We start from the raw sequence: 15304 nt of genomic DNA on the forward strand, positions 1-15304 counted from the left end.
TTTAGCAGTTAATGGTACTGTCCAAATTGAAAGATGGACAAGTTCATTATAGAAATTTAGCAGGGTAAGGGTTAAAGTTTCAACTTTTCTCAAGTCATGCCCCATGGGGTCCAAAAAAGGCCCCTCTCAGAGGTTATAGTTTGTTTTAAAGGACTTATTAAGCAGAGAAATTAAAAATCTTCCTGTCTAAAACCTGAAGGCATAAAGCTTTGATATGTGGCATGCAGCATGGTGTAGTAGTTTTTCCACACCAAGCAATTCACTTGTTTTACATAGAAGGTTTCGTTTAAAATGGTAGATATTACGTAGTGTCCTCTACAAGTTTGTTCTTTGTATGTAAGCTAGTTTTATGTGAAAGGGTGTCAGAAAGCCAAGGGTGTCGTCATTAGAAAACTGTTGTTTGTAAATACAGTGTACAAAGTTTTAGAGAAATTATACAGAAATACTCTACAGAAAAACCTCTGTTAACAACATCTACTAAGATCAAACACTTCTTTACAAAGTAAGATATGTACAAGAAGTATTCTTATTAGCTCAACCACTTTGGAACAAAAAGCTCTACACCTCAAGCGTAGAGTACCATTTGAGCCGCACCATGAGAAAACCAACATAGTGCATTTGCGACCAGCATGGATCCAGACTAGCCTGGGCATCCTCGCAGTCTGGTCAGGATCCATGCTGTTCGCTTTTGGGGCCTATTGCAATTAGAGAAACTGTTAGCGAATAGCATGGATCCTGACCAGACTGCGCAGATTTATCCTGAAACACTCTCATAGTTTTTTGTCCAAAGCAAAATTGATAATAATGCTGAAATTCTTGAAAATAATTATTACTGTCAATATCTATGATGTCAAAATTATTTTGTTTACCAATAACATTCTTACTTGCAAATTTTTCTGCAATTTTTAATGGAATTTTGATGAATGTAGTGAAGTTTTGCCATGTTTATGCAGTTAAGAAGATTTTTACTTTTAAGCCTTCATGTCTAACAAATTTGATCGACCCATCAAAGCTAATTACTTATTTTTTTGAGCACAAACATTCTGAATCAGAATTGTTGCTCTCGTAAAATATTTTGTTATTGCCAAATAATTTTACGAAGTTGCTTAGTATTTCCAGAAACCTTGTCTTGGTTTTATTCATGTAATAAATTGGGACAGATCATGGTTTGATCAAGCTTATTGCCTCAATGTAACATGGGAACAAGATTAGTGTCTTTTCAAAGTTCATCTTTTAGTCTGGGATGAGTCAATTGTCAGTGAGATCCTTGCTGTAGACTTTCTTGTAAAAATACAGAAAAAGGCTTAAAGCCCTGCTCCCGTCCTACCTTTTAACCTTAAATTGCCGCTGAAAAAGCATGAAAATCCTGACTATGAACAGTGAGGCCTGTCAAAATAGAGTCTATTTTATATAAAATTCTATATGAAATACCTGTGGTTTTGCATGCTAAAGTGTGGCACATGGCCGTTGACTGTTACCTATTGTTATCATGGGTTGCATACACACAAAAGAATTTGAATAGCCGGGGAGCAGGGCTTTAAAGATGCGCCACAAAGTAACTGTATTCTTTTGTATTTCCATGATGGTAATTATACATGATTTGCATGAAAAAAAGTGAGAAGTACAAGTATCTACTAACAAATTTACTGTGACATATATAAGGCCAAGACAATGTGTTTAATGTCTAAACACTGTACTGGATAAATGTAGCATTAAAAACAGTATTTTATATATTAAGCTGAGTTTAGATCAAACTTTGTTTCTACAAGGTAATATAGTTATTTAAGTATGTTTTTAAACCTATCCTGAAAAGTGATTGACTGAATAAGTTTCTAGATGAAATTGTGAAAACATTTTAATTTAGGGAGGGCCTAAATTGTCCGCCTGTCAGTATTATTAGAGTTCCTGTGGGAGAAAAAAGTAGGTCACTAGGTCTTAGTGGGTCTTTAAAAGCTAAAAAAACGTTGAATAGATATACCATCCAAAACAAAGTGAATTGTAGATTTGCATGGCATATTTTGTCTGGTATGGCCCCCCAAAAAGGTTACTGTATAAATTAAAATTGGCCATACTTAATTGATAGATTTTATGAGGATATAAACTCATGTTATTTTTGAATCACATTTTATTTGATTTTAAAAAAATTTCCTAATTCCCTTCTGAATTAGTTTTATATTTTACATTCCCTTTTATTTATTATTAAGCTGCAAAAATGTAAGTTATTATTAGATCAAAGGTCAAAAGGCAGTGTTTTATATCTGCACATTATTTATTTTTTCTATCAGGTAAGATGATTTATTTCCATTATAATGAGATTCAGGTAGGTTTTGGAAAAATTTCAAATGCTTTTTAAATTCCAACATGTTGGGGAAAATTGTTTTCTGTACTGCTTATTATTGTAATAGATCCACAATGTTGCTGAATCATCATAAAAACCAAAAGTCTGTTACATAATATATGACATAATTCATTAAGAAGTATGTCTCCCCCAGGAGACATATTGTTTTTACCCTGTCCGTCCGTCCATACATCACACTTCATTTCCGAGTAATAACTGGAGAACCATTTGACCTAGAACCTTCAAACTTCATAGGGTTGTAGGGCTGCGTGAGTAGACAACCCCTATTGTTTTTGGGGTCACTCCATCAAAGGTCAAGGTCACAGGGGCCTGAACATTGAAAACCATTTCCGATCAATAACTAGAGAACCACTTGACCCAGAATGTTGAAACTTCATAGGATGATTGGTCATGAAGAGTAGATGACCCCTATTGATTTTGGGGTCACTCCGTCAAAGGTCAAGGCCACAGGGGCCTGAACATTGAAAACCATTTCCAATCAATAACTAGAGAACCACCTGACCCAGAATGTTGAAACTTGATAGGATGATTGGTTATAAAGAGTAGACGACCCTTATTGTTTTTGGGGTCACTCTGTGAAAGGTCAAGGTCACAGGGGCCTGAACATTGAAAACCGTTTCTGATCAATAACTAGAGAACCACCTGACCCAGAATGTTGAAACTTGATAGGATGATTGGTTATAAAGAGTAGACGACCCTTATTGTTTTTGGGGTCACTCCGTCAAAGGTCAAGGTCACAGGGGCCTGAACATTGAAAACCATTTCTGATCAATAACTAGAGAACCACTTGACCCAGAATGTTGAAACTTCATAGGATGATTGTACATGCAAAGTAGATGACCCCTATTGATTTTGGGATCACTCCATTAAAGGTCAAGGTCACAGGGGCCTGAACATTGAAAACCATTTCCGGTCAGTAACTTGAGAACCACTTGACCCAGAATGTTGAAACTTAATAGGATGATTGGTCATAAAGAGTAGATGACCCCTAACAATTTTGGGGTCACTCTGTGAAAGGTCAAGGTCACAGGGGCCCGAACATTGAAAGCCATTTCCGGTCAGTAACTTGAGAACCACTTGACCCAGAATGATGAAACTTCGTAGGATGATTGGTCATGCAGAGTAGATGAACCCTAACGATTTTAGGGTCACTCTGTTAAAGGTCAAGGCCACAGGGGCCTGAACATGGAAAACCATTTCCAATCAATAACTTGAGAACCTCTCGACCCAGAATGTTGAAACTTCATAGGATAATTGTTCATGCAGAGTAAATGACCCTTATTGTTTTTGGGGTCACTCCGTTAAAGCTCAAGGACACAGGGGCCTGAACATTGATAACCAGTTCTGATCAATAACTTAAGAACCACTTGACCCAGAATGTTGAAACTTCATAGGATGATTGAACATACAGAGTAGATGACCCCTATTGATTTTGGGGTCTGTCTAATAAAGGTCAAGGTCACAGTGGCCTGTTCATGTAAAATCATTTTTTGGAAATAACTTGAGAACCACTTGACCTACAATGTTGAAACTTAATAGGATGATTGGACATGCAGTGTAGATGACCCCTATTTATTTTGAGGTCACTTGATCAAAGGTCAAGGTCACAGGAGCCTGAACAGTGATTTGAGAACCACTAGGCCACTAGTGTTGAAATTTAGCCGGATGACTGCACATGCCAAGTAGATGATCCCTATTGCAGCCAACCATCAGTGTCTCTTCGACTTTGGCTCCTGACCCCTATTGACTTTGTGCCTATAGGACTTTGCATTGGGGGAGACATGCGCTTTTTTACAACAGCATTTTCTAGTTTGATTTGGAAAAATTGTGGTTTCATTTAGATTTTTACAGGTCTTAAATCAAATAACATTGAAGTTTTCATAGATGCGTTAAAATTTTGAAGTTATCTTTGTTTGAAATGCCACTAGATTTGTAATATTTACGAGTTTTGTATGTTATACTTAGTAGTCTCTTAAGCTATTTTACATACTGAATTCATCTACCTATCTATCCATCTAGACTTAAAACGAAGAACAGGATATTTCCTTTATTCACTATGACATACAATGAGTCTGTAAAAATTTACAAGAAATGTTGAATTTTATGTGTTTGTCACAGTATAAAACTTCTTTATGTGATAGAGAGATTTTGTGAAAGTGTTATAGATCAAGTATTCCCCTTTGAAATGATGTTCTTATGTTTAAGAACTGTTCAAGAACTGTGCCAAATTGTAATGGAACTGCAACTGAAACCGTTTATAAGAACAGCTGTACTTGAAGAGTCATGCAAGAACTTTGTTTAAGAACAGTTCTTGAACTTTTTGAAAATCCTTGGTGTTCTTATACTGTCCTTAAAGAAGTCTAGCATATTTTAAGAACAGTTCACAAACTAAATTTACTTCTAAAATGTTCTTAAAATGTAAACAATTTTGAACATATCAAGAACAGTTTTTGAACATTCTGTGTTCTTCATATTTCCTGAAGACTTGGCTTGATAACAATTTGAACTATATTTTAGAAACAGTTCTAGGACAATTTTTCCTAAAACAAAGTCTTGAACTGTTCTTGAACTGAAACTGTAACATTTCTAAGAACAGTTTGTTCTTGAAAATCTGTCCAATTTAACATTTCTAAAAATGTACTTGAATTATTCTTGCACACTTTAAGACTAGTTCTAGAACAGTTCTTGAACACTATTCAAGAGCAATGCTAGAACATTTCTAAAAGTGAGCTTAGGTTGGGAAAGAATTAGTATTCTCACTGGTTTGACTACACAGAAATTGTACTCTCAGAGCAACAGACAGTGCCTGCCTGCATAATATTCTCAGGCTCTAAATCACAAGGAATTTCATTGAAACAGGGAAAACTTTAGTGATAACATAATTATGGGAGAATATGTAATAAAGTGGCCTGTTAGCTCAGTCAGTAGACCATCAAAAGGATGTTCTGAGGACAAGTATTTGGGTATCGGTAATAAAGTGGCCTGTTTGCTCAGTAAAGATGTTCCAAGGACAAATATTTGAGTCTCAGTAATAAAGTGGCCTGTTTGCTCAGTAGCGATGTTCCAAGGACAAATATTTGAGTCTCAGTAATAAAGTGGCCTGTTTGCTCAGTAGGGATGTTCCAAGGACAAATATTTGAGTCTCGGTAATAAAGTGGCCTGTTTGCTCAGTAAGGATGTTCCAAGGACAAATATTTGAGTCTCGGTAATCAAGTGGCTTGTTTGCTGAGTAAGGATGTTCCGAGGACAAATATTTGAGTCTCAGTAATACAGTGGCCTGTTAGCTCAGTAAGGATGTTCAGAGGACAAGTATTTAAGTCTCCTGTTTGCTCAGTAAAGATGTTCCAAGGACAAATATTTGAGTCTCAGTAATAAAATGGACTGTTTGCTCAGTATAGATGTTCCAAGGTCAAATATTTGAGTCTCAGTAATAAAGTGGCTTGTTTGCTCAGTATAGATGTTCCAAGGTCAAATATTTGAGTCTCAGTAATAAAGTGGCTTGTTTGCTCAATATAGATGTTCCAAGGTCAAATATTTGAGTCTCAGTAATAAAGTGGCCTGTTTGCTCATTAGGGATGTTCCGAGGACAAATATTTGAGTCTCAGTAATAAAATGGCCTGTTTGCTCAGTAAAGATGTTCTGAGAACAAATATATGGGTCTCAGTAATAAAGTGGCCTGTTTGCTCAGTAAAGATGTTCCAAGGACAAATATTTGAGTCTCAGTAATAAAGTGGCTTGTTTGCTCAGTATAGATGTTCCAAGGTCAAATATTTGAGTCTCAGTAATAAAGTGGCTTGTTTGCTCAGTAAAGATGTTCCAAGGACAAATATTTGAGTCTCAGTAATAAAGTGGCTTGTTTGCTCAGTAAAGATGTTCCAAGGACAAATATTTGAGTCTCAGTAATAAAGTGGCTTGTTTGCTCAGTAAAGATGTTCCAAGGACAAATATTTGAGTCTCAGTAATACAGTGGCCTGTTAGCTCAGTAAGGATGTTCGGAGGACAAGTATTTAAGTCTCCTGTTTGCTCAGTAAAGATGTTCCAAGGACAAATATTTGAGTCTCAGTAATACAGTGGCCTGTTAGCTCAGTAAGGATGTTCGGAGGACAAGTATTTAAGTCTCCTGTTTGCTCAGTAAAGATGTTCCAAGGACAAATATTTGAGTCTCAGTAATAAAATGGCCTGTTTGCTCAGTAAAGATGTTCTGAGGACAAATATTTGAGTCTCAGTAATAAAGTGGCTTGTTTGCTCAGTAAAGATGTTCCAAGGACAAATATTTGAGTCTCAGTAATAAAGTGGCCTGTTTGCTCAGTTAAGATGTTCCAAGGACAAATATTTGAGTCTCGGTAATAAAGTGGCCTGTTTGCTCAGTAGGGATGTTCCGAGGACAAATATTTGAGTATCGATAATAAAGTGGCCTGTTTGCTCAGTAAAGATGTTCCAAGGACAAATATTTGAGTCTCAGTAATAAAGTGGCCTGTTTGCTCAGTAAAGATGTTCCAAGGACAAATATTTGAGTCTCAGTAATAAAATGGCCTGTTTGCTCAGTAAGGATGTTCCAAGGACAAATATTTGAGTCTTGGTATTAAAGTGGCCAGTTTGCTCAGTAGGGATGTTCTGAGGTCAAATATTTGAGTATCGGTATTAAGTGGCCTGTTTGCTCAGTAAGGATGTTCCAAGAACAAACATTTGAGTCTCAGTAATAAAATGGCCTGTTTGCTCAGTAAAGATGTTCCAAGGACAAATATTTGAGTCTCAGTAATAAAGTGGCCTGTTTGCTCAGTAAGGATGTTCCAAGGACAAATATTGAGTCTTGGTAATAAAGTGGCCTGTTTGCTCAGTAGGGATGTTCCGAGGACAAATATTTGAGTCTCGGTAATAAAGTTGCCTTTTAGCTCAATAAGGATGTTCCAAGGACAAATATTTGAGTATCGGTAATAAAGTGGCCTGTTTACTCAGTAAGGATGTTCCAAGGACAAATATTTGAGTCTCAGTAATAAAGTGGCACATTAGCTCAGTAAGGATGTTCCGAGGTCAAATATTTGGGTCTCGGTAATAAAGTGGCCTGTTTGCTCAGTAGGGATGTTACGAGGACAAATATTTGAGTCTCGGTAATAAAGTTGCCTTTTAGCTCAATAAGGATGTTCCAAGGACAAATATTTGAGTATCGGTAATAAAGTGGCCTGTTTACTCAGTAAAGATGTTCCAAGTACAAATATTTGAGTCTCATTAATAAAGTGGCAAGTTAGCTCAGTAAGGATGTTCCGAGGTCAAATATTTGGGTCTCGGTAATAAAGTGGCCTGTTTGCTCAGTAAGGATGTTCCAAGGACAAATATTTGAGTATTGGTAATGAAGTGGCCTGTTTACTCAGTAAGGATGTTCCAAGGGCAAATATTTGAGTCTCATTAATAAAGTGGCCCATTAGCTCAGTAAGGATGTTCAGAGGTCAAATATTTGGGTCTCGGTAATAAAGTGGTCTGTTTGCTTAGTAAGGATGTTCCAAGGACAAATATTTGAGTTTCGGTTTGGCTTGAGATTTGTTTGACTCTTGCATTTTTTCTAATTTTCATTAAACAAAATCAAAGGCGTACACAAGAACAGGAAGAATTTGCTTTTTGATTGTTTGCATTTATTTCTGATTCAGAATGCTGACAAGTATAGGCCCAGATATTCAATAATTGTCTAATATAAAATTTGATATAATTATTGTAAACATTAATTTCTATGTGCACTACAAAGTATGACATTCATATGTGGGCAGATTTTGCTAAAACTTTGATCTTGCACCAGGTGTAATAAATGTAAAGAGAAAGGCATGTTAAAACTGCAGGTATCATCACATTTCATTAGAAACTAAACAGCCATGAAATATATAAATTTTCCTTGCTAGTATTATTGTTTGTCTGCATGCTTGTACTTGATGCAACTTTTGCAGTTTTAGCTGCTTTGTATTTTATTTATGATAACTGCAGAAAAGCTGTATGAGTGAGTTACAAGGATAGCACGCACTTTTTGAGCTGTCAGTGTTATGTGATGAATTTTGTAAATAATTAAATAATTAATTGATTAATTAATTAATTAATTTATAGGTTTGATATTTTAAGCTCTCTCTTATTAAGATTAAAACTGGGTAATCTTTGGTAAAAAACTAGGTCAAAAACTTTTAACAAAGTAGCTTTTCTAACATAAAATGTTATCTCCCCTGATACTGCTGACATGTAAATCTAGGTGGAAGTGACCTATTTAAAGGTGGTCAGTCACATTTGTGCAACATTTTATGACACTTTTCAGTCTGCATTATATTCTGTAAGACATTTATCTAAGGAACAAAAAAAATCATTATACAGAGTTAGTTCCCTATCGGAAATGTATATTTTATTACTTTTTATGAAATTTTGTAATTACCTCCCTTTAATATAAAAGTATCTAAAAAGTGGAATATTTCTTTTGATTTCAATATAATTTATAGTTTTACATTTGCCTTTGATAAATATTGGAATATTTTAAATACCTGAAACAAAAGGCAAGTTTTGCAACAGCTTGTAGCTTTGGAATTAATCTACAAGCAATCTATAATCGTTGCGCAACAGAGATAGACAAAGGGAGGTAATAATAATTTTGCATTTCTAGTGAATTTTGGCAAAATATGTACTATTTAATACAAAAGTACTTAAATTCATATTATTCCTTAGGCAAAAAGTGTTTATTAAATTTATACTTATGCTAAAATAACGCAATCTTTGTTGGGCAACCAGAATTGAAGACACTTACTGTATTAAGAACTCAGTGAAAACAAATAAGTGTAAATGATCAGTTGGTTAAGTTTCAATTAGTTGACCAAATTCTGATTGACCACCACAGGGAATAGTGATCATTGCCTTTCTGTATTCTCTTAAAATTTGCCTACTAACTGTAATATATTTTATGCTGAAAATCATAGCAACAAAATGTAAAATATGGCAACAGTACTTGGGGTGACTCACCACAAATCCTTGAATATTGTGGGAAAGGAAAATGAATTAATATGCATTTTGAAGTGTTTATAAATGATTAGATATATTATAATTGCTGTCAGATAAGTATCTCGGAAAATCATGTTATTTTTAATTGATAGCAGTTGCAGCAATTAAATTAAAAAGATTTATAAAATTACCACATCATAATATTAAAAGTTTAAGTTATAGTTTATATCTTGAATTTTATGGAACTTATGGCTGCACATCATCGCATACCTTGCATTCAGTTCCATAACACTTATAATATAGACTTTAACTAGCTTACTGTTTTTGCAAAAAAAATGTTGGCACATATGCCACGACTGGTCCCATTCCTGAGTGCCTACTGACAGCTGGTGACCCTTTCGTTATTGGTACATTTTCAAATCTGAGAACCTGCTCAGCAAGTGCCATTCACTCTCAGGATTGATTTCAAGGAGAAGGAATTAACAGTGTGCTTTATTAAACCACTGATGAAATGTACAAAATAAGAAAGCGAAACTCCGCTTGATCTGTCGTGTTTTTAAAGGGTACAGTTTTTAGCTCGACTATACAATGTTTTTAGAGAGCTGTCCTACTACCCCTCATGTCTGCGCCCGCACCTTGGTTAATGTTTCGGTGCACTTTTGCTCTATCTTTGTTAATACTTAATTGATTTGCTTCAGACTTAAAATAGTTATTATCACCATCATCATCATCCACATCATATGATACAAGGGTCATAACTCTAATACCAATATTTCATGAATTACCTCTCACCCTTTTGACTTTTTGAATTTCAGGTTAAAGTTTTAGTGCACTTTTACTCTATCTCTGTTATTACTTAATGGATTCAATTCAATCTTCATAGTTATCATCATCATTATCATCCACATCATATGACACAAGGGCCATGACTTGTAATCATACTAATATTTCATGAATTATTCCCCCTGTTGACTTAAAATTTCAGGATAAAGTTCTGGTGTACTTTTATCCTTAATGAGTGTTTTCTGGTGAAATCATGAATAATCCTAATCAGTGTATTTATCAAAAACATCTAGATTCTGATAAACATCTATGTTTATTCAGTAAATTGCAAATAAAGGGTCATCATGATCATTGATATATGAAATTACAGTTATCATTTGGACTTGAAAATATTTTGTTATATATTCTTATGAGAGTTTCAAATCTGTTTTATTTTATAAGCATTTGTTCAAATCTTGATTTCAGTGACAGTAACTGCAGTGAAACACTATTCCCTTTGGGGGAAACGGGGATCACCTGTGAGGGCGGGGGCACTTGGAGTTGCCCATGTCTGTCCTTCCAAATTTGTGTGGTTCATATCTCAATAAGTATATGACCCAGTCATCAAACCTATTCAGCAGTGGAAGTTGTGCACCAGGGGTTTTAATTTGGATCTTACACAGCCAGACCAGAGTTATGGCCCTTGACTTAGTCAAAAATATGCATTAAAAGGCATAAAAGTTGTGTTGCACATATTTAAAAAGTATTTGACCTAGAGTCATGAAACATCATAGGAATATTATTCAGCATGTGAAGTTGTGCCCCAGGGATTTTGTTCTGGATTTCTGCAGTCAGACCAGAGTTATGGCACTTTATTGTAAAAAATATGCATAAATGGGACACAAGTTTGTGTCACATGTATCTCAAAAAGTATTTGACTTGGGGTCATGAAACATGAGGGGATTGTTACATAGCATGTGAAGTTCTGTTTGGGATTCCACTCGATCTAACTGGAGTTGTGGTCCTTGACTTAGGGAAAAATACACAAAGTGCTTAAAGTTTTTGTTGCATATATCTTAAAAAATATTTCACCTAGTCATTGAACCATGTAGGAATATAATCCAGCATGTGAATTTGTGCACCTGATTTTTATGCCCCCGAAGGGAGGCATATTAGTTTTCAACTGTCCGTCCGTTCATTCGTTAGTTCGTTCGTCACAATGTTAACTTCACATGCTGATAGTACTTATTGAGTACACGACCCCTACTGACTTTGGGGTCACCAGGTCAAAGGTCAAGGTCACAGGGGCCAATGTTAACCCTTTGCATGAAGGCACTTTACTCGCGAACCACTGCATCCAGGACCTTCAAACTTCACTTGCTGATAGTACCTATTGAGTACACCACCCCTACTGACTTTGGGGTCACCAGGTCAAAGGTCAAGGTCACAGGGGCCAACATTAACTTTTTGCATGAAGGCACTTTACATGCGAACCACTTCACCCAGGACCTTCAAACTTCACATGCTGATAGTACTTATTGAGTACACACCCCCTACTGACTTTGGGGTCACCAGGTCAAAGGTCAAGGTGCTGCCGGGGCATTTGTCACCATTGGTGACAGCTCTTGTTTTATTTCACTTTGCAAGACGAGAGTTATTGCTCTTGACTTAGTCAAATGAAAGTTTGGGGCTTGAAGTTTGTGCCCCGTGTATCTCAAAAATGCACAGACACTTGGGGTCAGGACACCCCACCAACCCCACTCTCCTCCGCCCCTGCCTAAGTTTAGCAAATATTTTTAGCATTTTAACATATATTGAGCACAGGTGACAATCATAAAATGCATATTGTAACAATTTCAGAGTGTTTTAAAAATGCATTTTTTACCCTCTGACACTGTTAAGAACTCTTTGTTCTAAATGGCACTTGCTGGATTTTTAGGCAATTTTGCTTCTTGTTCAGAATCTCCTAAACTTATTAACTATAATTTAAGGCGATGCTTTCTGTGAGATGTTTGACAAAAAGTTTGAAGTAGTTATCAGCAACTTCTATTCTAATGAGCTTTCGAGATTGCAAGTAAGTGCTGCACTTATTTGTGCACCATTTTCTTGTTATTGCTCTCGGTAATCCTCTCTTTTCTGCTCTTCAGTTTATTAAGTTTAAGTCTTAACAGAAGAGGGTACTAAAGAAGTTTGTTGGTTAACTATACTGTAATCATAAATGTCAGAATTATCTTCCTGGAGTTTTGTAATTTGCAAAATAAATCAAATGTATCTTTATGTTCTGCTTGATTAGTAAAAATGGTTAAAGTTTGGAATAAAATGCAACAAAAACATCTCTGCTCCGTGATTTGCAGCTGGGTGGGTCTCATTTTTAAGTCTTTAAAATTTTTGAGATGGTTGCAGTCTGCTTGGCAGTTATTTATAACATCAATTAGTTTGTGTTCAGACCCTATGTTTTGTTCACAGGAGATAACTCCTAAGACTATTCAAATTTTGTATAATTATGTCCCTTTTCTTCTCAAAATAGATAATCAGAGCCAAGACTGATGAAGTCAGAATTTTTTTACAGAGTCGGTAGCCAGACTAAACATCAATGTGAACAGTTATGAGTCTGAAATTTTAGATTAGATTTGAAACTGTTAATGTTGCTTTGAATTTTAACTGTAAGCTTCATGTTTTGAGGAAAAAAAACAACAACACAGAATCATAGAAAGAAAGGTTTGTCTTACATAAAAATTTAACAGAATATAAAACATGTATATTAGTCAGACTCTACAAAACAATTGTCAATTTACTCATATATACAGAAAAGAACTGCACAAAGGGGCCACACTCATGGACTGTGTAGCGCCTTTAAAAACCATTTCTGAAGAACTGTTACATAATATATATTTTTATTTTAATGCATTTGCAACAATGTCCCAGCGCTGCATAACTAGGTGGTATGTAGTTTTCAACAATTGTTTATTTTTATTTCTTTACAAATGGCATTCATTTTTAAAGGGAAACAACTTTTTGAGAATATTTTAAGTATCCAGTTGTATGGGACAGTACAGTAGAATATGTAATGAACAGGTAAATTGTTGGTCAAGATGTTTGTTTACCAAATGTTTTTGTGTTTCAATGATATACTGCTAAACATTAATGGAACATTGCATAAATATTGACCCTGTAACATTGAAAAGTTTTGCAAATTTTCAGCAATATTGACACTACCATGAAATTGAATATTTAGGCTCTTTTAAAATCTGACCCATGTGGTTCTGGGATGATCTGTGTATGAAAAGAATTGGAACCACTGCCTTCACCTTGCATGATCGTAAGAGGCGACTAATAGGATCTTAACACGGTTTTGCAATAACTCTGTGATTCCAGCTTGCAGGTATGCAAATTTTGATTCCATACCGCATGTTTTTATTTCGATGTAAATGAGATGTGGAACCAAAATTTGTAGTCCTGTTTGGGGCCATATAATTTAACCTATACTGTGTTGGTGCACCGTAAAACCCAAATAAATAAACTTTTAAAATCTGGTTTTCCGACTCGAACAGTGTTAGATATATGCTCAGTAATGTTGATGCTTTGTAGCCATTTAAGTCTAGATGTTTTGAAACTAATATTAATAAAAGCATTTTTTATGCCCCCGAAGGGAGGCATATAGTTTTTGAACCGTCTGTCGGTCTGTCCGCATTTTTCGTGTCCGGTCCATATCTTTGTCATCGATGGATGGATTTTCAAATAACTTGGCATGAATGTGTACCACAGTAAGACGACGTGTCGCGCGCAAGACCAGGTCCGTAGCTCAAAGGTCAAGGTCACACTTAGACATTAAAGGTTATTGCATTGATGGGCGTGTCTGGTCCATATCTTTGTCATCGATGGATGGATTTTCAAATAACTTGGCATGAATGTGTACCACAGTAAGACGATGTGTCGCGTGCAAATCCCGGTCCGTAGCTCAAAGGTCAAGGTCACACTTAGACATTAAGGGATAGTGCATTGATGGGCGTGTCCGGTCCATATCTTTGTCATCGATGGATGGATTTTCAAATAACTTGGCATGAATATGTACCACAGTAAGACGACGTGTCGCGCGCAAGACCCAGGTCCGTAGCTCAAAGGTCAAGGTCACACTTAGACATTAAGGGATAGTGCATTGATGGGCGTGTCCGTCCATATCTTTGTCATCAATGGATGGATTTTCAAATAACTTGGCATGAATGTGTACCACAGTAAGACGACGTGTCATGCGCAAGACCCAGGTCCGTAGCTCAAAGGTCAAGGTCACACTTAGATGTTAAAGGTCTTTTTTCATGATAGTGCATTGATGGGCGTTTCCGGTCCATATCTTTGTCATTCATGCATGGATTTTAAAATAACTACGCATAAATGTGTGACACAGTAAGACGACGTGTCGCGCGCAAGACCCAGCTCCGTAGGTCAAAGGTCCTAAACTCGAAGATCGGCCATAACTATTCATTTAAAGTGCCATCGGGGGCATGTGTCATCCTATGGAGACAGCTCTTGTTAGCATAGTGTGTTTCACTTAAAACTTTCAATTGATTACACTATAATCCTGGTAATTAAACTTATTTCAGATCAGACGTTGGTCCGTGTTGGGGGACGGCAGATTCTAAGATGTGCCAGGTTACCGGAACAACACCGAGAGACTACTTACATACTAGAATGGACAAAACAAGGGCAAGCAACTCCTGTTTATAAGCAATACAGGTTGGTCCTTTATTTCTGCTGAATGAAAGAGTTAAACAAGGTGTTGTGGACATCTTGTTTTTGCTTGTACATAGTGCAATGATCATATTTTCATAAATTCTGCTTTATCTTTTGTTGCTTCAGTGAAATAATCTGTGTTGTCTTAACCCTTATCATACTGGACACAATTGATCCTGCCTTTGCGACCAGTGTAGATCTTGATCAGCCTGCACATCCAAGCAGTCTGATCAAGATCTGCACTGTTTGCCATTCAGTCAGTATCTTTTTGGTAAGCGCCCCTTTTAACAGTTAATGATACTGTCCATATTGAAAGATGGACACGTTCAGTATAGAAATTTAGCAGGGTAATGGTTAAGAGAGAATTCTTGACATACTGTGAAATCATTTAATTCTTTGGGATTTTATGGTTTGAGCCAAAACGGCCATTTCTTTGGGATATAGATTGGTGGATTTTGTGCTTTGAACATGAAATGAATTGGAATATTACTGCGT

At 36.1% G+C, this 15304-nt stretch overlaps 1 protein-coding gene across 1 annotated transcript in view; it reads left to right on the plus strand.

Moving 5' to 3' along the window:
* Positions 1-15304, plus strand: part of LOC123564804 (papilin-like) — a 409588-nt gene that overhangs the window by 158904 nt on the left and 235380 nt on the right. The window contains exon 16 of the mRNA XM_053520994.1: positions 14680-14812. Coding sequence (XP_053376969.1) covers positions 14680-14812 — 133 coding nt within the window. The remainder of the gene's footprint in view (positions 1-14679; positions 14813-15304) is intronic.

This window comes from Mercenaria mercenaria, chromosome 1, assembly GCF_021730395.1.
Source record: "Mercenaria mercenaria strain notata chromosome 1, MADL_Memer_1, whole genome shotgun sequence".
Classification (NCBI taxonomy): Eukaryota; Metazoa; Mollusca; class Bivalvia; order Venerida; family Veneridae; genus Mercenaria; species Mercenaria mercenaria.